Source organism: Rhinolophus sinicus, linkage group LG16, assembly GCF_036562045.2.
Source record: "Rhinolophus sinicus isolate RSC01 linkage group LG16, ASM3656204v1, whole genome shotgun sequence".
NCBI classification, from domain to species: domain Eukaryota; kingdom Metazoa; phylum Chordata; class Mammalia; order Chiroptera; family Rhinolophidae; genus Rhinolophus; species Rhinolophus sinicus.
The window spans coordinates 28,471,438-28,494,955 of record NC_133765.1 but is presented as its reverse complement, the minus strand read 5'-3'; the positions used below and the strand labels follow the sequence as shown (position 1 = coordinate 28,494,955).

The 23,518-nt window shown below is 46.9% G+C and overlaps 1 protein-coding gene across 5 annotated transcripts in view; it reads right to left on the bottom strand.

The window, feature by feature from the left end:
* The window catches only part of KSR2 (kinase suppressor of ras 2), a 343,303-nt gene that overhangs the window by 83,032 nt on the left and 236,753 nt on the right, over window positions 1-23,518 (bottom strand). For all 5 annotated transcript variants that reach the window (XM_019753947.2, XM_074321394.1, XM_074321396.1 and 2 more), the window contains 2 exons: window positions 11,267-11,336; window positions 8,098-8,181 (listed from right to left, as the gene is read on the bottom strand). In XM_019753947.2, the coding sequence (XP_019609506.2) occupies window positions 8,098-8,181; window positions 11,267-11,336 (154 nt within the window). The remainder of the gene's footprint in view (window positions 1-8,097; window positions 8,182-11,266; window positions 11,337-23,518) is intronic.

The window sequence follows — 23,518 nt, the reverse complement described above, 5'->3', positions numbered from 1 at the left end:
ATCCTGCCCGTTGTGAAAATTCCTGAAGCTCCCAGGAACGTGGCAGCAGCTGCAACATCAGTGTTCATCATTTCCCCCAGTTTTTCAAGAGCTGGGAAAACGCGTGTGCCCAGTGGCTCAAACCAACCATGGCTTACCGTATTTCCCCGAAAGTAAGACCTAACCGGAAAATAAGCCCTCGCATGATTTTTTAGGATGCTCGTAATATAAAATAAGCCCAAATGTGTCTTGCGGAGCAAAAATTAATATAAGACCCTGTCTTATTTTCGGGGGAATATGGTAGGGCTTATTTTATATTACAAGCATCCTGAAATATCAAGCGAGGGCTTATTTTCCGGTTAGGTCTTACTTTTGGGGAAACACGGTACTTCACACTCTTATCGCCTCATCACCTGTACCTGGAGCCATTTTGCAAAACCAGGAAATTTTCAGATAAAACGTTGTATTTGCTCGAAGAACACAGGCTAGGAGGACATACAGAGCAAATAGGGAACCAAAGGGTGCATGAAATGCAAGTGAAAAGATCCATTAACAGAGCAAAACTGGATAAAGGAATATATGGCTCATTTCAACACAAATTAGTACAGCGACAGCTAATGTGGAAAGAAAGAAATGTAAGCATGTCCAGCCAGGCGACTGCAGGCAAGAGGAGACGGAGCTTGTACAAAGTGCATTAAAACACCACTGGAGTTAACTGGCAATCTGGTGCAGCTTAACTCAGGTTTCCAAACACCATCCTTTACCTTTCTAGGGAAATGCTTCTGTGTCTCAATCCTACAAAAGTGGGCAGTGACCTTAAGTGGACACAAAATGTTTCTACTAGCACACATCTGCCTCGACCAGCCTGAGTCACCTGGCACATGGGACCTCACAGTGTTCAACCCAGGAGAGCCCAGGCAAACCAAGATGTTTGATGGCTCTATAATCTGTTGAATAGCTTAGTAATAGCAGTCTAACGCTGACATTTTAAACTGAATAATGCGTACCATTGTCCCATGAGTATAAACCAGTGGTTCTCTCACCAAGGGCAATTTTGCCCTCCATCCTCACCCCAGGAACATTTAGCAGTGTCTGGAGACCTTTCTGGTTGTCACAGCCCAGGGTGGAATGCGGGGACTACTGGCATCTAGTGGGTGATAGGCCAGTGATGATGCTAAACCTCCTACAATGCACAGGACGGCCCCCACACAATTATCTGTCCCCAAATACCAATAGGGCTGAGGTTGATAAACCCTGATACACAAACCCTTTAACATGTCTCCCAAGAAGTTGGCTGGTTCAGAAAATCTCAAAAGAGAGAAGGAGAACAAGAACCATAGAAAAGTAGGAAATATGCTCAATTTTCCAGACCTTTGATCTTTCTTCACCCCACTGAGGTGTTAGGGTGAGTATTTATTAATAGGAAATCCATGTCTACAATGAAAGAAATGCTGAACAACTTAGTTAAAGATTCCAAATTGAAGGACTCCCCAAGTCATTAACATGATGGGGGAACTCACATGTCGTATCACATCAAATGAATATATTAGCCTCATTTTCCATCAGAGAGGTTTAGGAGCTTTCCCAGAGTCACACAGCTGGGAAGTGGCAGAGCCAGGACCTGAACTCAACTAACTCTCTCTGGCTCCAGAGTCTGGATCCTGCTCCTGTTTTACTGTCCCGAGTTGAATTCCCTAGAAGCAGACCCTGAGTTGGGTATTCTTGCAAGTAACTTAAGAGGCAGCTCTGCAAGAGAAACTTATTCCATTGTGGGGGAAGCAGGAGAGGAAATGGCGGAGAAGCTCAGCAAGGATGTGGCTTCAGGTGACTTCTAGTCTCAGCCGGCTCTGGCTTAAGGCTCTGGAGCGTGAACTGCACCACAGTCTGTCTGTCTTGAGGCAAGCGGCCTGGTGTTTTCCACACCTACACCAGTTAGGCTGGGCTCTGAGCCACCTCGGGGAGGGGGAGGCTTAGTCCCTGACACCTCGAGGTGAGGCAGTCACCCAGGGACAAGCCTCCTGAGAGGGTCTCGGGTGCGAGCTGTGAGCAGCAGCGCCCGTAGCAGCTGCTAAGTGAAGTGAGCGGGAATGTGAGCAGGACACCCAGGCAGACGTCAGTGAGGCAAGGCTGTGCTCAGCGGGCACTATCAGCCTACCTTCCAAGCAGAGGAGTGGGTACTTGCTGGTCCTAGAGATAAATGAGTCTTAGCGTCTGCAGGGTATTCAGATGGCCATACCCTTCCCATCTCAGGCCCTGAGCGCAGGTGACTCAGAGAACATCAGAACTTCTGGCTTCTGCCCCCCGACTCCACCACCCAGAGGAAGGGCCATCCCAACCCCAGCATTCTCCTCCCTGGTGCCGTGTGTTCCGAAAGTGACCCATTCCAGCTCCAGAGTCCACGATTGCTTTCCCAGGAGGGGGGCTGGATGGGCAGTGAACAGTCCCCCACCCTGGCGTGAAGCTTCAGGAAGCAGCATGAGTCATAGCAGCAGGCTCCTCTGACCCCAGGCCCTGCCTGGTACAAACAATGGAAAAATATGCTCCAGCCGTTTTCTGTCCTAATCCCAGACTTTGCCCCCGCTGTTTCCTCAGCCTGGAACACCCTCACCTGACCAACTCCCCCTCTTGCCTGAAGACTTCCAATTCCAATAGGACAGCGTCCCCTGAAGTACATGACAGACACCCCCCCACCCTGGTGTAGCCCTGGGCTCTTCCCCCTATGACAGTACTGTTGACCCTTGAACAATACGCGTTCAACTGTGCGGGTTCACTTATACGCAGATTTGTTTCAATAACTACGTACAGTACTGTAAATGTATTTTCTCTTATGATTTGGTTAATAACATCTTCTCTCTAGCTTACTTTATTGTAATAATACAGTCTTTAGTACATATAGAAAACACGTGTTAATCAACTATTCATATTAGCAGTACGGCTTCCGGTGAACAGTAGGTTATTAGTAATTAAGTTCTGAGGGAGCTGAAAGTTATATACAGATATCTGACTGTGCAGGAGTCATCACCGCTCACCCCTGCATCGTTCAAGAGTCAACTGGAATTAGCTACCCTGCTTATCCTATTCCTCCCTCTAGAACCATGTTCTTTAGTCATAGCTCAGTATAATATGAGTAAGCCACATGGCAGACTTATTAAAAATGGGGGTTGCTAGGCCCTGTCCCCAGGGTCTGGGCCAGGAAGTCTAGATAGAGGCTCAAACATTACAGTTTTAAGCTTCCAACATGATTCTGGACTTAACACCTAACTTAATTATCGTTTCAGATGGGACCAGGGCACACCTTGAGAACTGGTGGTGATTGTGGGCAACTGGAGGGCAGCCACCGTTTCTTTTTCACCCTCGTGCCCCGGATGGAAGCACAGAATCCCTCACACAGCAGAAACTCAGCTGGGGCTGCTGACCGAACCAGAATAACCAGAACCAGAGCACAGTCTGTAAAAGGAGACCATGGGGGTGGCTAAAACACCCGTAAGAGACAGTTAAAATGCTACTTCTCCACTGGTGGTTTTAGAAGACGACCCCCTCCCTTCCACACTGAAGCCCATGCAAGAAAAAAAAGCAACTTGGTTCAAACTCTTGTTTTCTAGAGCAAACGCCACCCAAACCACCATTGCAGGCTTTCCTGCGAGCATGGATAGGGGCAGAGAGGTTCCAAGGACCCGGACCTCAGAAACTTGTGGAAGGATCCCAAGAGAGAGGAAGGATGTAGATGACATATGACTGAGGACCGGGAAACCCATCAGTATCTTTCTACACAAGCAAACTTCAGCCAGCTGAATCCACAGTTATCAGACAATACTTGGATTGTGCTGACATCCAACCACTTAGAATGAAACTCCATTCCACGCGCGTGAACCTATTAGATGAAAACGCCTCAATTTAGATAACGGCAAATTGCTTTCGGAGCATAATTTCCCATTAGTTCATTAATCTCTCTATTCAGAATGCCAACAAGACAGCTAATGATAATTCCGGAGGAAGTGGGTATTAGATCTACGCAAAAGAAAAGAGGGTTAGACATTCGGTAATATCCTGGCTTCCTGGGTGGAGGGGTACCCCAAAATGAATCTGTCAAGTTAGTAACACTTTTCCTTTTGTTTATTAAGGTACTTATAATGGGCCAAGTACGAGGCTGAACATTTCACCTTATTTATCTCACTGAATTTGTTTGTTTTTAAACAATCTAGTGAGGTAAATATTATTTTCCTCTTTCTGCAGAGAAAGAAACTAGGGCCCAGCAGTGGTTTCACAGCAGTTAGGGGCAGGGGCAGGATTCAAATACAGGTGTGTGTATCTGACCTACAGCTGGGGTTCCTAGTCATTCCTTATCTTTCTGACTCATCCCCCCAATATTCACTGAATGGCTTTACTGCAGAGACAATGATAAAACAAGACTCAATTTTACAGAGTAAGTCCAAGGGATGTAACAGCAAAAGAGTCTGAAAAGTAATCAGTGAAGAATGCTCATCCTGTAAAAAAAAAAAAAAAAAAAAAAAAGAAAATCTCACACGCTGAAATGCCAGGCTGGGGAAATAAAGTTTCATTTTTGTCAAACTGCTATTTTTATATAGAATCGTTGTTCTCAAGGGTGGTCTCAGGACCAGTAGCATTATCACCGCCTGGGAACCTGTTAGAAATGCAAATTCTTGGGCCCCACACAAGATCTGCTCAATCAGAGACTGAGGAGGTGGAGAGGGTGGGGAGGGGGTGAACCCATGCTCACGTTTGAGACCCATACTCCAGAGAAAAAAAAATCAGCTTTGAAAGGGCATTTGGAGCCATGCTTCTCAAACTTTAACATGTACAAAAATCACCAGGACAATCTTAAAATTCAGATTCTGACTCAACAGGTCTGGCGCAGGGTCTGAGACTCTGCATTTCTAACCAGCTCCCAGGTGGTGATGCTGGTCCAAGGACCACACGTGGCGTAGCATGGGTCTAATCCAATCCTTGTCACTCAGGGAGCTTCTGGCAGTCACAGAACCAGGATCATCGTAGGATACATAAATATTCATCATTGCCTTCAGGGCAGATTCGAATTCAAGCCTCTGGAAATGCTTTAGGAAAACAGGAAGTGACCTGTCCCACACACTACTATTTTCCCAAAGTTCCCACTCAAGTGTGAGACCTTCCCTGAGCACCTTAATTAAAACTGCAGCCTCTTCTCCGACCTTTTCTGTCTCCCTTCTCTGTTGTATTCTTCTCCTTAGCACTTAAGGGTCATCTGAACAGATGCTCCATTGCACTGATTTCCTTGGTTGACTGTCTGTGTCCACCCCCATTCCACCAACATGCAAGTTCTGTGAGGGCAGAGATTTTGTCTGTTTCATCCACTGTTATTTGCCCTGTGCCTAGGACAGTGCCTGGTGGATAGTAGGTGCTCAATAAACATTGGTTGAGCGAATGAACAAATGGCTCCGCCCATTTTTTTCTAAGAAGCTGTCCTTGCCGTCTTGCTGCCACCTCTCTGAAATTCTACCCGTCACTGTCCTTTATCATGCACTTCCGTTTCACTGAAAGTCATTACTCTGTACGTGTGTCTTCCTCAAACTCTGACACTGGAGTCTTCACATTACCTATTTCTGTCCTTCCAACCCTTCCATCTGCCCACAAGTGTGCCCCAAATGTTACCAATCTTTAAAAACACATATACATGACTAGCCATCCTCACTATCATTAATGCAATAGCTGCAAGATTTTGTTCATAGAAGAATACGTTCAAACTTCAACTGGTGATAATCAGTAATGCGCGCTCATCATTACATCCCAGAGATAGCTCGAAACTCGGTCGTAGTTACGCAGCTACGATGTCAAAATTCCTGAAGCATGCTGAAACTCTATGGCAGCTACAGGACTGCTTTCACCATTTTGGCAGTTTTTCTAAGGGCTGAAGCAAATTGGTATGAACCCTGGTGCAGTCCAACCATGGCTTGAATTCTGCCCCTTTCAAAAACCAGGAGCCACTTTTGCACAAGGTGGAATGAGGAGGAACGTTCTAGGAGAAAATACTGTAATCTGGGGGAAAAACATTTCATTGACTCCTTCCCAGTCCGGTGGTGGGTGCTAATATCACACCCACTTTGCAGATCAGGAACCTGAGCTCCCAGATGACAAGTGTCTTGCTCAAGCTCACAAAGGGCGTTCAGCAGTGGAGCTGGGACTCAAACTCAGTGCTGGCTGCTTCCAAAGCCCGTGCTCCTTGCAGCCACCCCTTTCCCCCAGGTCCCCAGCCCTCCTCCAGCCCTTGGCAGGGTCTGAGCCTTTGCTCATTACTTCTAGAACAGAGGGCAGGAGCAAAGGCCACCTCAGAGTTCTGCCTCTAGTGCTGAAAATTAAAATGGCCCAGGAAGTATTCAGCCTTGCTGACTCCTGGCTGTGTCCCTGTCATCTAATTACCTGACTTCAAAGCTTCCACTCTGCAGGTGTGAGGATGTAAAGGCTGGCATTCCCCCCGCAGAACAGGGTGTGACTACACACAGATGAGACAGGTCCCCGAAGCAGCTGGTGTATGGGGGGAATCAGACAGCTGTCCAGTCAAATCCAAGGGCCTGGCCTTGTACCTCTCAGAGTCAGAAAGACCAGGGGCCCCCGTCCTGGGGGCTCACCTGAGAGCCTGGGTCCATGGAGGCCCAAGGTGAGGATACAGGCCTCTAAACATGAATGCTTGGTAATTACTGCTCCCTCCCTCCCTTATGCCACGGAGCCTTAGGCTCCATAGGGGTTGGAATTAATTAATCCTTCCCACAACTCCAGGAGGGAAGGGATCCCTTAGCCTTACCTTCTTTAATCAGGTAAGACCTGGGGGGTGGGGGAGTGAATATTCGACCCTGCAGCTATGCCACCTCCATCACGGGGCAGGGATGTGGGGACGCCTAAAGGAGCCCAAATGAGAATTCCCAGTCTGGGATGGAGAGACAAGGAGGAGAGAAGGTTTCCTACAATCTTTTAAACTAAGTGGCTCCTATAAGCAAACATATGCACAGTCATTTGTAACTCTTGGATACAGTTGAATGTCAATGACTATTTTACAGTAACTGGACCAGAGCGGGTGTTTAATATACATTTATGGAAGGAAAAAGGAAGGCTAGGCATTTGTGACCTTTGACAGAGGACAGAACTCTTAGCCTGGCACTGAGCTATGTGCTTTAGTGTGGATTTCTTGAATGCTCACTGCCACAAAAGGCAGGTATGATGATTATTCCTTTCATGTAGAGGAAAATACTAGGAACAGAAATGTGAGGTAACTTGCCCAAGGTCACACAGCTAGAAAGTAAGAGCCAGAATTTGAATCCATCTTCGTCTGATTCCAGAACCCACCATGGGCACCACAATTTTTCTTCTGCCTCCCTACTATTGCCAGACTCAACCTGGAATGGGTATGGGGGTGGGGTGGGGAAGGGGAGGGTGAGACCTCAAGGCCAACATGACACCACAGAAAGAACAGGGGTTACGGGGCCAGGATTCAAGCCCTAATTGCCACTTCCTAGCTGTGTGACCTCAGGCAGGTGATTTATCCTTGCCAAGACTCAGTTTTCACATCTGTAAAATGGGGAGAATCATAATACCTCCCCCATTCCCGAGAGGAGAAAAAATAAAGGAGAAAAGGACTTCACAAACTCTAATCCAGGGATCAGCAAACTACAGATAAGGGACCCAAGCCAGCCCTCAACATACTTATGCAAATGACTTATTGGAATAAATAAATTTGCCACGCCCATTTGTTTGTGTATTGTCTCTGGCTGCGTTTGAGCTACATGGCAGAGCTGAGTAACAAAGATGCTATACCCACAAATCCTAGCATTTACTGTCTGGTCAGCTCAAGAAAAAGTTTGCCAACCCTGATCTTAGATGCTGTGAAAATGCCAGGTGCCACCACACCTCAGCAGACAGCTTTGTGCATTGCAAATGTTGCCTCTTAGCTCAGAAAGGCTCTCCTTGAGCCATTACCCAAAGGTACAGGTTCATTTAAGATCTATTTCTGAAAAACGGAATAAGCAACTCTCCTGAGAGCCAAAAAAACCAAACTCCCATAAGCTATATCAGGGTCCAGTATGGCTCTGACATCAGACACCACGAAAAGACATGCCAGGTACAGCCACTTACTTGCAATTTTTACACTTGAGGCCAAAAAGCATCCCTTTCCCACAGACTGTGCACGTCTGAGACATCCAGTACTTGGTGGAAAACCTGGGGAAAAGAGACAGAAAATGTTCAAAGGCAAAGTGATGGCCACTGACCTGTCTCTAGAAGGATGAACCACTTAATGGGTAATCCACACATGCCCTGGATTCCAGTCCTCCTTCCTCCAAGACATGTGACTGAATCAAGTGGCTTTAACCACTGGAGCCTCCGCCTTCTCATCTGTAAAGTGGGGATAATACCAATATCGACCTCACAGGTTGTTGGGAAGATTAAACAAAGCCAGCATGTCAGGGGCTTCACACAATGCCTGGCACATAGTAAGCACTCAACGAATTAGCTTGTGGCTATATTATTACTCTATCATTCTTAACAGTCATTCATTCATTCATTCAACAAACATTGCCTGGTAGCCTACTATGTGCCAAGTTCAATTCCAGGACAGAGCAATGGATGGGGCTGGAACTGTCCTTGGAGAACCACAAAGCAAGGTGGGGCTTCCTAGGAGTCCAGCTAAGCCATTCCCCATCACTGCTAATCATGTCACCTGGGAAGCTTCGAGAGGGGGCCTCCCCCCAAAAGCTGAGACTCCAAACGTCGTAGCAGAGTCCACTAAAGTAAAAAGCCTTTTCAGATCATCAGCTCACCACCCTCCCCGACCATCAATACTTGCTGCAATCAAGGCAGTTTGGAGGCCTCCAATATGTAGCTATGAACCAGCAGGAAGAGAGGTACATTAGATTAACTTCCTGAGCCCCCACGGCTGCCAGGGTACTTTCTTCTCCAAGAGATACCAGGCAGTGGCAGGGCTGGGCTCGAGAAAAGTATTGAAGGTTGCTAGGTCAGAGTTAATTTTCATTTTCAATTTCTGTCACCTTCAGCAGGAGTTGTATCTAATCTCTACTGCCTCAGAGTGTCAAAATGAAAATCGGAAGTGATTATGTAACTTGGTGCTTGAGAATTCTGAGGGCAAGTTTGCATGCCTCTGCTGTACCATCCTGCTTCATCTGGGTCAGTCACTCTCCAAACAGAATAAGCCGCAGCCCAAACCCTCCATATCTAAGCAAATTGCAATATTCTGAACGGAGAGATTCTTGTGGCCAACAGAACTCCCTCTCCAGTTTTGCCCTGGGGGTTGGGTTAGCCCCTTTCAGCCTCTCGGGAGGGCCGACAAGTTTGGTAGGGTCTATTTTGTAGGATTTGGCAGCTATGGGGGATGGTGTTTCACCCACACGCCAGCAGGATGGAAATCAATGGCAGGCAGTATGAGAGGTAGGTGGGACTTCCCTCTGCTTTCCAGCCCTCTCCCACCCCTGGGATCAGCTCTCCCTCTTCCCAAGCTCCAGCTGAGGTGATTCTGAGGACAGTGGATAGGATGGGATTTTAACTTCATTTTTTCACCAAGGCTCGTGTGAATCCAGGTCTCTCCCTTGTGGCCCAGGAAGAAACACAGGGCAAGACTGAAGAGTCCCAGCTCCTCTAAGAAGATGGTCCTGATGTCCAAGATCATCCATTAGGTCATTTTCCCCCTCTAGCCATTAGCTTTTGAATCTGAGGTACCACCAGATGCTAGATCCTGGGGGTGGGGCTGAGCCAGGGGTGTGGCCAATCCAGAGGTGGGGCCAACCCAGGGGCGGGGCTGACCAGGGGGTGGAGCTGAGCCAAGGGCATGGCCAATCCAGAGGTAGAGCTGTGCCAGCGGGCAGTGCAGAAGAAACAAACAAAAAGGTCCTCCTTTTTGATGCCTTTCTCTCTGCATCTTACTGCCTGACCATGTGGTGTCTATCACATATTTCTCACTACTTCCTCCACCATTTTCTTGTTTGAGACTTAACAACTATGCTGTCAAATATTTCTTTCAAGAGTTGTTGAATAGATGCTTCTCGGGCAGAGTGTGCTCACTGCCGCCTCACCCCAGCTATATCATGTATCTGCCCCTGGTATTGCCCCCTGCCCTCCCAAAGCCCTGATCTCGCCGTACTGTCATGGTCCGTTAACCGTCTCACCCTCCAGTACACCGTGAGCTCCCCGAGGGCACAGGCCTTACCTCTCGCTCAGTGGTGCAGCCCTGGCATAGAAATTCTGTACAAACACAAGTGGAAAGAATCCATGCATGACTGAGCCAGTCCCTCAGCTAGTTCATGGAGGCCTCGGTGCAAAGAAAACTCTCAGCGGTGGTGTTCAAAGAACACAAAAGGCTGAGGTCAATTAGCATGGAGACTCATCACTTAATCGTCCAGGGCCTCAGTTTTCCTGTCTGTTAAATGGCTGTAACCACACTTGCACTGCTATTCAACTGTGAGGAGTTGTGAGGAGATTATGAGGATCATGAAAAGAATGTGGAAAGTTAAAGAATTTCTCATAAGGGAGGACTAGTCGATGTAAATCTCCCTCCTGAAAAGGGCTGCTGTACCCATGGAGACATTGTCCCATGCACCCAACAGGGCTGGCGCTCTGGACTGATTTACACCTCAGTCGGGAGCGAGCATCTCTGAGTTCAGCCTGCAATCTTGTGCCTTCTAGGTGGAGAAACCCACAATGAGGACATAAAGCATTTGTCTTGACAATAATACCATGTATTGAGTGGTTATTACATGCCACGGCCTTTGCTTAGTATTTTAATATATTATCTCATTTAATCCTCCCTATGGGTGGGCAGCATTATCGGATGAGAAAATTGAGTCTGAGAGGTTAAGTAACTATCTATCTCAAGGTTGCAAAGCTCTCCTCTGGGTGATGAACACACAACGGGATTTATAGATGATGTAATACAGAATTGTATACCTGAAATCTATGTAATTTTACTAACAATTGTCACCCCAATAAATTTAATAAAATAAAATTAAAAAAAAAAAAAAAAAAAGGTTGCAAAGCTTTACCAGCTGGGATGGAAATACAAGTCAGTTTGACTCCAGAACTCTGGCTTTTAACCATTATGTATTAATTTTATGAGGGCCCTCTGAGTGAGAAGCAGACATCTCCGTCCCTAGCTGCCACACTGAGGTTTAGCCTGGCACAAATGAGAGGGGCATGGGGACACAGGAGCTGGGGTAACACCTCTGTCCAGTCTGGCACCAGCCCTCACCATGCTGGGAGGGAGGCAGGCATCAGTGCACACAGGAATCCAGCCTACCTGTGCTTGATGGAGTTGCCAAGGTCTCTGCGAGGGATCTGAGGGGACCAGCGTGGCACTGACAGTGTGTCTGCAGGGAGAGAAGAGAGAAGGAGATGACCTGTTACACAGAGGGTCGGAGACGGGGGTGGGATCTAGTCAAACCCTAGAAGGAAGAGGGAGGCTCACTGGCCTCAGAAGCACAGACCCATCACTTGTTGAACCAGAGCCAAGCGGAACACTGGTTTAGCTCGTGTTATCTTAACCCATGCAAGGTGCCCTGGGCAGGGCAGCCAGAGAAGGCCTGGAACGAAGCCAGCTGTGCAAAGAATGAAACTGAGCATCACTGCCATTTACAGAGTGCTTAGTGTATGCCAGGCATGTGCTAAGCGACGAACACGCCTTAGCTTGCTACCTCATCAAAACGACCCCAAGGATAGGGATTGTTAGCATCCCCACCTTCCAGATAAGGAATCTGAGGCTTGGAGAGAGGGTCATTTGCTCAAGGTCATACCTCAGAGGCTGCATAGCAGCTGTGAATCCAGGCTTGAGGGACTCCAGAGCATGGGCCCTTGCATGCAAAGTTCTAATGAGGTAGATTCCAAATGCCAGTAATGAAAGGACCACTTTCCTAATTTTTGTTATACCCCTGTACGACCCATAAACTTATTTACTTACTATTTGAAGTTGACTCTTGTTTGTTTAAATAAATTTATTTAAAAGCAAACTCTATATGGAAAACTAGTATCACTCTCTGTATATTATAGGTAACTATTTAAAATATGTCCAATCATGTACCATGTAAACTCATGCTAGAATAAGGGGATGGAGTGATGAGTGGATGTATGAGTGGGTGATGGATGTATAGATGAATAGGTAGATAGATTGGTAGGTGGGTGGGTGGGTGGATAGATGGACGGACGGACAGACCGACGGACGGGCAGACGGACGGATGGACGGACGGATGGATGGATGACCGTTTGGACAGGTAGATAAATGAATGATTGGATAGGTGGGTGGCTGGACAGATGAGTGGATGGATGGACAGATAGGTAGGTGGGTCGATGAATTGCTAGGTAGCTGGGTGGGTGGGTGGGTAGGTGGATGGATAGTTGGATGGAGGGATGGATAGATGGATAGATTGAGGGATGAATGGACAAAAGGAAGAAACAATAAATCACATAGACATCAGACTGAATGCCTGTTCCCATCTGGGATTTTCTTGCATGCTTAGGCTAAATCCCAGCCACCTCCACCATCACTCTACCACTGTCTGAGTTCTGGGACTTCTTCCTCCCTGGGTACCAGCCCCCACCTTCACTCCACTCGCCAGCTGCCAGCACCACCCTCCTCACAGACCTCGAAGTCCCCGAGAGGTGTGAAACAACACAGAAATGAACTAGCGCTGCCTGTGAAATCTCCACCAGCTAGGGAGAGAAGAGGCCAGGGGCTGACCCACATGCCAGCTCCCATTTCTCAGGCCAGATGGATGGAGACAGCTCCCTGTTTCCAAGCTGAAAAGGCATGCCTCGTTTTTCACAGCAATTGTTATGGAGTGACGTGCTCATAAGGGAGCCTGGCTTGTCTGAACCGATCAGGAAGCATTTAACCCCCAACCCATTCAACTCCTCTCTTCTGTCTACTGACACTGTACGCAGCCATCTGAAAGCTGTTTCCAGAAACCCCGATTCTGCCCTGGTAAAGCTGGGACTCTTTTTGGGAGAGCTAATGATTTTCCAAGACCCAAAGGGCAGAGAAAACCCAAGAGGGAGGCAGCATAATATATCAGAATCATAGCCAGCGGAATTTCCTCTAGTTTAACTAAAAACTAAATGTCATCCAATCCAAGCCCATCTTAATACTTTTTTCAGTTTCTGAGAGAAACAAAAAAGACAAGAAAGAAAAACCATTTTAAAAAGATTGAGTGTTCTTTCTATTCCCATCTGCCCTTTGGGGACTGAAGTCAGATTTGGGAGGAAGAGCTCTGCCTGCTAACTCCTTAAACTGCTTTCTCCAGGAAGGAGGGAGGAGGTGTGACGGCTGCGCGAGTTTCACCTCATGGGACATTAGTAGTGGCTGTCTAGAAAGGTGTGTTGAGAAGGATTCTGAGGCTTGATAGGAAAGCCCTGAGATTGATTAGCAATGTCTGCCAGGGGTGAAGAATAAGGTCATATGTACAAGTCTGCATATACAGTATTTGCATCTCTGGCAAGGAGGGTCCACATCCTCACTGCCTCATAATATAGTGCCTGGGACAAAGTAAGTACTTAATACACGTTTGCTGAATCCGCAATATTTGTACTATAAACACTGAGTTTACTGATCACTCAATAGGTGTTAGGCGTTATGCTGTGAAGTGTATACCCGGAAGCTCCATGCACTCGGTGTCCTCATTATTCCCACTGGACAAAGGAAGACACAGGAGCTCAGACAGGTGCAGTGATTCACTAAAGGTACAGAACCTCAAGGTGTAACTCTGCAATTGTTCACAAGTCCTCCAAAAGCCCCTGCACCGGTATTTCCAACCAGGAGCACTTCTGGCCCCCAGGGGACATGTGGCAATGTCTGGAGATATTTCTGGTTGTCATGCTAGGGCGTGTGTGTTTGTGTGGGGGGTGCTACTGGTATCTAATGGTGGAGGCCAGGCATGCTGCTCAACATCCCACAATACACAGGAGACGCCCCACATCAAAGAATGAACCAGCCCCAAACGTCAACAGTGCCAAGGATGAGCATCCTGGATTCAGGTGGTTTTCACTTCTCTAGCCATCTACCTACCCCCATCACCTCCAAAAAGACCAGGATGGTACTTCTGAAGCTCGAGTCAGCAGAGAGCAAATCCTCTTTTAACATAAGCACCTCTCCCTGTTAGATTCATATTCTTGTTCTTCTCAATTACAGCACCTTCTCAAGAAAGTCGAAGTAATTAAGTTTAGTAGTTTGGTTTCATTTCCCCATATCTGGTTGATGAAGTAAATTCTGTCAATTACGTTAAGCGGCTGCAGTATCATTAGTCTCAAGCAATAATAAGCTCCACACGGCTTCGAACGTGGGTGTGAGGAGCTGAACTTGGAGAGCCTCTCTTACTTTCTTCGTTTGGATTTCATTAAACTTGCCGATGCCCGCCGTAAAGCAAAGGAAAACTGTTTCAAGGGAAGGGAGGGAAAATCTATGAAAATCCAGGCCTTATCATAACAGAAAAGGCAAACAGCATTTACAGCAATTAAACTGATATAGAAACTTCTGCTTGACAGTCAAAGCACCTATTAAGATGTCTCCATAGCTGAACAAAAGATTCTTTTCTACTCTAATTTTCTGATAACAAGTCAGGCAGACACTGAGGCAGAACTGTGCACAACTCTGGTGCTTTCTGTCCCAGGGGGGAGAATCACAGACACTTCTTAGATATTTTCATTTCTAGTGCCTGGAAAGGGAAAGTAAGTTATGCCATTTGCCCAAAGTTACACAGCAGGTAAAGGCCAAGACTGGGGTTTTTAATTCATGTCACATACCCAGGACTTAATAAAGGACAGCCAAATTCATCCCCATTTCACAGATGGGAACACTGAGGCTTAGAAGCAATAAGCAACAGCTTATAGCTAATAAGTGACTGAGTGGGGATTTGAATCACAGACAGGAACAAAATAGGTGCTTCTAGTCCAGACTATCCTCCAGATCCATGGAGTTCAGCCCACCCTGTCCTGTCCATGCCTCCTACCTCTGTCTGGCAAAAGCAAAGGAAACGATGAGTATTGACCTTTTTAAGCTCAGGGAAGGGCCTCAGCGGTCTGGAAGGTGATGCAAGAGTATATTGTTCATTTCTTCTATCACTCATGCAGTTATTCAAGAAATATTTTGTTGAGCAAAATTATGCCCTCTGCCCTGAAATGTCCAATGTCTACCTCCTTATCCCCGGAGCCTGTAAGTATGTTACCTAACAGACAAAAAGAGATTTTGCAGATGTGATTACATTAAGGATCTTGAGATGGGGGAGATTACCCTGGATTACCCAGGTGGGCCCAGTGTAATAATAAGTGAAAGAGGGAGGCAGGAGGGTCAGAGTTAGAGAGGATGTGACAATTGCCATCTTTGAGGACAGAAAGAGGCCAAGAGCCAAAGAAGGCAGCAGCCTCCAGAAGCTAGAAAAGACATGAAAAAGGATTCTCCCCTAAAACCTCCAGAAGGGACCAGCTCTGCCAACACCTTGATTGCAGGCTTCTGGCCTCCAGAACTGTAAGATAATAAATTTGTGTTGTCTTAAGCCACTGAGCTTTGGTAATTTGTCACAGCAGCCATAAGAAACTGATACAGTACCTATTTTGTGCCAGGTATGGTTTTAGGAGCTGCGGGTATGGTGAACAGAATAATCAAGTTTTTTTTGGAGCTTACAATCTATAGGAAGAGTAAGAAAGTGACACATTCCACGAGGGAAGTAAAACAGCATGGACTTCGGGGTTTAAGTCAATGGGAACCTTGAAATACACTAGAACAGAGGCAAAAGGATGCAAGGATGCTGGAGAGACCCGGCAGGGCGGAGCTCTTAAATCACAAATTTAAGAGCTCCCCCTGGCGGCCCTGGAAAGAATAGCCCGCCAGGCTGTGACAAAAACAAGATGAGCCCACCCACCCTTCCACTTCCAACTCCCTACCCCCATGAGATCTAAAGCATCAGCCCTGACCCTTACAAGACCTTTCGTCTCCCAGCCCAGGCCTTTCCCCCTCCAGCTGTCATGATTTCACCTGCAGCGTCCAATAAAAAATCCACACCCCACAGTAATTAGTCCACTGCCTGGCACAGGAGCAATGCTCAGTCTTATTTATTATACGAGGTCTGACAATTAAGTCTGAGACCTTGTTGCAACGATGTTGCTAACCTTTTTTTCATACCAGAGGGATTATTCATTATGAATTTGTACCAACTGGACAGTTCACCAAGTTGACTATTTGAAAGTACTGAAAAGGCTGCGTGAAAAACTTACACGACCTGAACTTTTTGCCAACAACCCATGGCTCTTGCATCACGACAATGCACCAGCTCACACGGCACTGTCTGGGAGGGAGTTTTTAGCCAGTAAACAAATAACTGTATTGGAACACCCTCCCTACTCACCTGATGTGGCCCCCAGTGACTTCTTTCTTTACCCAAAGATAAAGGAAATATTGAAAGGAAGACATTTTGATGACATTCAGGACATCAAGGGTAATACGACGACAGCTCTGATGGCCATTCCAGAAAAAGAGTTCCAGAATTGCTTTGAAGGGTGGACTAGGCACTGGCATCGGTGCATAGCTTCCCAAGGGGAGAACTTCGAAGGTGACCGTAGTGATACCCAGCAATGAGGTAGGCAGCACTTTTTCTAGGATGAGTTCACGAACTTAATTGTCCGACCTCATACACATCCCAACTGGGGATATGCCTCTTGGGGCTGTTTCCCCCCCCGCCCCATTTAATTCAAGCAACCCTATGAGGTTGTATCTCCAGTTTACAGATAAGGAAACTGAGGATAACCGAGTTGTTCAAAGTCCTCCAGTTAGTATTTGGTGGACTTTAGAGTTGAACCCAGATTCCGATAAAACTAAAGCCTTCTTATCCTCCCTACATCATTCTACCTTCCTATACGATGTCTTCTTCGGAGACAAGTAGAAGGGTGTTCTTTAAATCATGCAGTCTTAGAGTTGGAAAGGACCGCAAGAAACTGCCAGCTGCAGTCTCTGAGTCTCTATACCCTCTTGAATGGAAGAGGAGCTACCCTCTCCTTATATGTTTCCATGGAGAGAAAGGCCACTGAGCACATAATACTATTCATAATAACAGCTAACATTTAGTGAACACTTACAGTATGGCAGGACTCAGATTAAGTGCTTTAGACGTAGCATTTAATTTAATCTCCGAAACTTCATTTCAGGCAGTAGAGCTGGGGTTTGAGCTAGGAGAGTCAAACCCCAGAGCTCATCCTCAGAAACACCACAAATAAAATGGAAGTTCCAAGCTGCCCTTAAGCTCCCAGCTCAGAGACATGACAGACTGAGTGACAACTTAACAAGGGTGCTGCATTAAAATCAACTAGCAAAGTCTTTGGCCTGGAAGATACCTGAAACGAATACAACTTAGACCATTAAACTCTTCTTTTAGGGCCACAGGCCAGGCACCAGCTAAAATCCTGCTGATTTATCCAAGGTGCCACGCAATCCTTGACTAAAGCGGTTCATGATGTTATTCACATAGCTGGGAATAACTATTTGCTTTAGCATCCAATCCAAATAGATCAGATCTACTCGTAAAAGGACTTTAATTACATGTCGTCTCTAAAGGTTACAGCTCCATGATTCTTCAAGGCCAAATTGAGTCTCTTTGTGTATATGGACATATTTTTTCTCCCTAAGACAATTACCACCCACTTCCCCAGATCCAAATCTCATCATCTGGGGTCTGTGACAGCTCGGGAGGCATCCAGGGAATGACGTAGCACTGGTGAGTGTGTAGATAAGGGTGGGCCCGGGTGCCATGTCGTGGAGGAAGAAAGAAGGCAGAGGGGAATGACAGGGATAAGAGATGTTACTAGGGCTGAGCGAGGATTGTGCTGCTCACTCATGATGGAAGAGCCCATTCCCGGGAGATTCTTAGGGATCCCCTGGCACTGAGGCAAAACAAAGAGCAATCGTGAAACTACCTGCCTAGAAATAGAAACATTGCAGGAATGGAGGTCTCGGGGTCAAACCAATCTGCATCTATGTGGGGGTTTAAACTGGAGACAAAATCTTGAGTGTAGACCTCCTTCGGAGTCAGATCAGCATATTTCATTTCTGAACAGGAAAGACCTCCACCCAGGTCATCAAGTTGCCCAGTGGAGTACGGAGGGCGAGACCGTAGGACGTTGAAATGAGCAGACCTAGGTCCACGCATCAGCTCTGCCACTTACTGGCTATGAGACCTTGGGCACTTGGTTCTCTCCGAGTCTCAGCTTTGTTTCCTATAAAAAGGGGGTCAGAATAGCTCCCTCATAGGATTGTTAGGAGGATGAAGAGGGGGTAATTCACTGGAACAGGGCTCAGCTGAGTGCCTGACCTACTATTGTTATTATTATTTTTGTTACCACCATCATCACTCTGCCTCTAAAATTAACAACATGCCAGTGAGAACATGACAAAACTCTCCTTGGACTATGCTTTAGAGAGGCTGGCAAGTTATGACCTCCCCAGGCCAAATCCAGCCCATCACCTGCTTTTGTTAATAAAATTTGATTGGCACAGAGCCACACCCACTCCTTTACATATTGTCTGTGACTGCCTCTGCATGAGGACAGCAGAGTTGAGCAACTGTGACACAGACAATCTGGCCCACAACACCAAAAATAATTATTACCTGGCCCTTTAGAGAAAAAGTGTGTCAACCCCTGATTTAGAGCTCTGTAACTCATTTCCTTGGCAGATTAGCCAGGATTTCTTTCCTTTTCATTTTTTCCCCCAGCTTTATTGAGGCATAATTGGCAAATAAAGTTGTAAGATATTTAAAGTGGACAACATGATGATTTGATATATGTATACATTATAAAAGATTGTTTTCTCTGACGCCAGAAGACTTGGGTTGAAGACCCGATTCTGCTAATTACATGGCAGGAATCCTTGGACAAAAGACCTGTATTCTCCACGCCCAAAGGTACGGGACCATTTGGTGTCACCCCTCTGCTCACCTCATCCTAGCACCTTGTGGGGTGTGTTGCTTCCATGCTCATCTTACAGGAGAGAGGAGCCAGGCACAGTAGGACCTCCAAGCGACCCAGCCAAGATTCTAATGCATACCAGTCTTGCCCCCACCCTGTGTTCTTTTTAGCCCTCACTATCTCCTGCAATGTCTCTGATTGCATGCCACTGCTGAAATCCCTGTCAGCGTGTGAAGGCAGAGGGAAAGGAAAATTAACTCTCTCTTCTCGCTGCTTCAGTCTGGGCTCATTAATACAATTATCCACTTGTCACTTTAACAAAGCAGAGAGAAGACCTTGAGGACGTGTAAGTTACAACGGGAGGGGTGGTAGTGCTGGTCACGAGGGAGATAGATAGAGAAAGTGCCCTCCTGGCAGTGTCTCCAGGTAGAAGCCTACCTTGGTGAGATGGTGAGCAGTGACATTGAGCAAATGGTAGCACAGCAGACAGAGGGCTGATATATGGCGCAAGAGGCAGGAAAGTATGGAGGCTGTGAGGGGAAGACATTGCAAAATCGCCATCAAAGTTCTCCATCCCCCAATCCTTCTGGCCCCAGACCTGGTTAAAAATGTTTTTAAATCGCGAAGCTAAACTGGAAGCATCTTCAAGTTCTAATGGGAAAATGAGAACATATTTATTCCAATATCTCTCTCCAGAAGCATTCTCCCCTTTTTAAAAGATCATCACCTCATGTCTGAGTCCTGGCAGGTAACTGCTGAGCTGGGATCCCCTAAATCCCCCATAAATCAAATGTGTGGACGGTGATAACATCATGCGAATCCTGGAATCATCACCTGAGAGCTATTTGGACCCCCTCAGATGGCCTCAATTAAATTTCACTGCCGGTGAAGAAAGAGAAGATAGCTGAGGCATTTAATTACATTTTATAATGTGCTCACTGCTGAATTTATTGAAGTGTATCAAGGATTTTTAACCTCATAACCAAACAATGGGAGACCTGGATGCCACACGAGTAATTATATTCCTTGTGGGGATGATAGATGGAGAATCCAATATGTTAACAGTAGGTCAGGTATGCATGCCGTGGGGGGGCGGGGAGGGGAGGGATGTGGGGACAATGGGGGTTGATGTGGGTGTGTGACAAGGAAAACGAGGCAATCGGTCTCTAATTCCATGAGACACCACCCTGCAGATTACAGGGGGGGAGTGGCATTAATTATCAATCTTCTCTCGATTCTAAAAATGAGATATTAGGGCCTCTTTCTTCCCACTCCCTGAATCCCTACCCCAAACCTTCCCCTTGACATAATTTTATTGCTAAGGTCTGGAAAAAGGAAGGGGTCATCTTGAAATGTCAAAATCAGTTTCTGTAATAAGTTGATAAAGTTAAAATATAAAAAAGGAAATGAAATCTTAACATCTAGAAAATCCAGAAGAATCTCACTAGGATAACTGATCCACCTTGGTTTGGTTGGGAAGTGCTCGGGAAATAAATAATGAGGAAATGAGTGTGGTGCTTCTGGAGTTGGGTGTTTCAGTTAAACACAATCCTAAGGGTGGGTTTGATGTATCCAAAACCATTGTCTCAAGGACCTCCGTTATATACTCAGGTGACCAAGAAAGGTCAGATGGGGAGGAAGAACGTGCTGATCCCAGGCCTAAAAGGAAGACAGGCCCCTGAGAAAATAGGAGGACAGCACTAAGGACCCGTCTTGGGCTTAAACTCACCAATGGCCCCATTACTGTCCCCGGCCCCTGCCCGGCTCCCCCTGAGTCATATTCACTCCATGGATCTGCTGTTTTGCATCTCCCACTCTCAATGAAGCTGTTCTCTCTGTCTAGAATATTCTCCTGCACCGCCCCCCAACCCCTGGCCACACACACACTTCTCTTAGCCTGACTCATGCCAACTCTTCTTCCAAGATGCAGCTCAGCACAGCTCCTCCAGGAAGCCCTCCCTGAATGCACAGGGGCAGACACCCCTGCCAGGCCCCTCCCATAGTATCCTGTGCTTCCCTCTGCAGGTCACTTGCCTCATTACACAGAGTCTCTGCTTACGTATTTGTTCTCCCCACCACCCTTGACTGTGAGCTCCTGGAGAATGTATGTTGCCAATTACCCATCTTGACGTGCTCACTGTCTCAAGCAGAGTTTGGTTTAGAGCAGAGAGGTGAAGGGTATTTCTTGCTAACTCCAACAAAAATAAGCCAGAAGCCCAACGCTCTGAAGGGAGGCTTCACTTCTTCATGCCCTGCAAAGCCTGGGTCAGTCAGGGGACCCAGGAAACCTGAAACCCCACTCTACCCTGACCACCCACCCACACCTCCAGCGCCAGCTCCCAGACCTCAGCTGAGGCGGCTGACCAAATGGAGCCCGTCTAGTCAAAGATGGAACCCTCCACTCTTCTCCCATCCCTCTCCACACTTGCCTATCTGTCCGGGGCCCCACAGTTTTCCAAGCCACCTGGTCAGGACCCCTGAAATGTCTTCAACTCCTCCTGAATGGGTGCCATTGACATGGTCCCTCCTGAGTGCAGGCTTGCAATTTATATCAATTTTCACCCTCAGTCCTCTCCGCAACCCTGTCAGGGAAGCCAATATTGATCCCACTTTACAGATGGAGAAACTGAGGCTCTGTAAGCTTAAACACAGAGAAGGAGAGTGATCAAATGAATGGGATTTGGAGTTGGAAAGATCAGGGTTTTTGTCCTGGTTCTGCCCCTAACTGGGCAAGTTACTTAACTTTTCCGACCTGCAGCAGAGTAATAATGATAATAGCTAACAAGGGCCAGGCACTGCCCAGTCAGGGGTTCCCAGAATCATCAGGGGTTCCCAGAAGTCATCTGATGCGTGCATCCCTCCCTCACATTGTGCTTTAATTCCGGGGTCAGCAAACTGCAGCCCACAGTCCAAATCTGGCCCACAGCCTGTTTTTGTAAATAAAGTTTTATTGGCATACAGTCACGCCCATTGTCCATGGCTGCTTTTGCACTGTAAGGGCAGAGTTCAGTGGCCATAAAAGAGACCATATGGCCTGCAAAGCCTAAAATATTTACTGTCTGGATCTCTCATAAAAAGTTTGCTGACCCTTGATTTAATTGAGCTGCGGCCTGGCTTTGAAAAATTTTAAAGGTCTCCAGGTAATACTAATCTACAGACAAGTTTGGGGTCTGCTGGCCTAAGTGTTTTACCTGCATGAGCTCCTTGACTCTTTGTAACAACCATGTCTGTTTCATTCCCTCCTGTGTTCTCAGCAGCTAGCTCAGTGATGGGCACAGACTGCCATCTCCACAAGTATTGAATGAATGAATCAAAGAAGGAATGAATGAGTGAAAACCCACCCCGTAAAGTAGGTACTAATGACCCATTTTCCAAATGAGAAAACTGAGGCTCAGAGGTCAGCTAAGGAAAACGTCCTTCTGGGATTGGAAGCTAGAGCTCCCTGACTGTGAAGCCCCATTTGTGAGCACAGTGGTCTCTCTTCTGAGATTCAGAAAGGAGGAGAGACCACCAGCAGAGTTGGCAAGGGGGTCTTCTTGCGCAACCTTCCTAGGAAAAAAGACCTGAGCATGAGAAGAGGTAGGCTGGAGACCCAGAGAAACTCGGGGGCCCAGCCAGCCATGCAGAGCCATCTCAGGCCACACAGATACAAAGCCTGTCTCCCTGACCCAAAGAAAAGTGCTAATTGGAAGAGACTGGCTTATTGCACCCCGGCTCAGGCTTAAATGAGGACAAAACAAGAGATGACAGATAGAAGCCCCATGCTACCATCACCATAAATGTCCCTGTGAAGGGAGAAAAACAGCCAGCCCTGTGCTCCATCAATTTCAATTGTAAATGGTCTCATGTTGAAATGAACCAACAGCAGTACCAGTGACAAGCATTGGGTGGGGAGTGGTGGGGGACATGCCCCCTACAAGCTGGGATTTGCAAGTTGGGCTTGACATCTCGACCCAGAAACAGGTGAAAGGAGGTGTTCGTGGACTGCATGGTCCACAATCCAGGCAACCCAGGGGCTCAAACCCCTCCTTTTGCTAAGAAGTGGGAGGCAAAGATAGAATTAATTTACAGCTGCAGACCCGCGTCCCAATCCTGATTCTGTCCTTGTGCTCTCGTGTCTTCCTCTCTTTGGACTTCCTCCTCTGTAAAATGGGAGTGATAACCCACATGCACAGTTTCCCTAAGAATCAAGCAACTGACATATGAAGCAAGTGCCTGGCACACAGTAGGTGTGCAATAAAAGACAGCTTTCCCCTTGAGCAACCCAGGTACTTGTTTGCAGATTTCCTTCACGTCTCCTTTCCCTGGCCTGAGAAGACAAAACCTGGGGAAAAGGCTCTTTTGGGAACGAAGCCACAGGTCTATGGAAAAACAGCAGTGAGTTATGGGGAGGGCAGAGCTGTCTAGGTCCCTCTGGCCATTTATTCCCCTCCTATCATCCTGATGTACACAGCCCTTGCTTGCCCGGATGTGATGGATGGGTCTTAAGTTCCTCACACACTACATCATCAATTACTTTCATATTTATTGCCTTGAACTGAGTTTATGGATCTTAAATCAGAGCCTTTCGGAGTTGCCTGAGCTGAAATTCTCCCCCAATGGAAATGTGGCA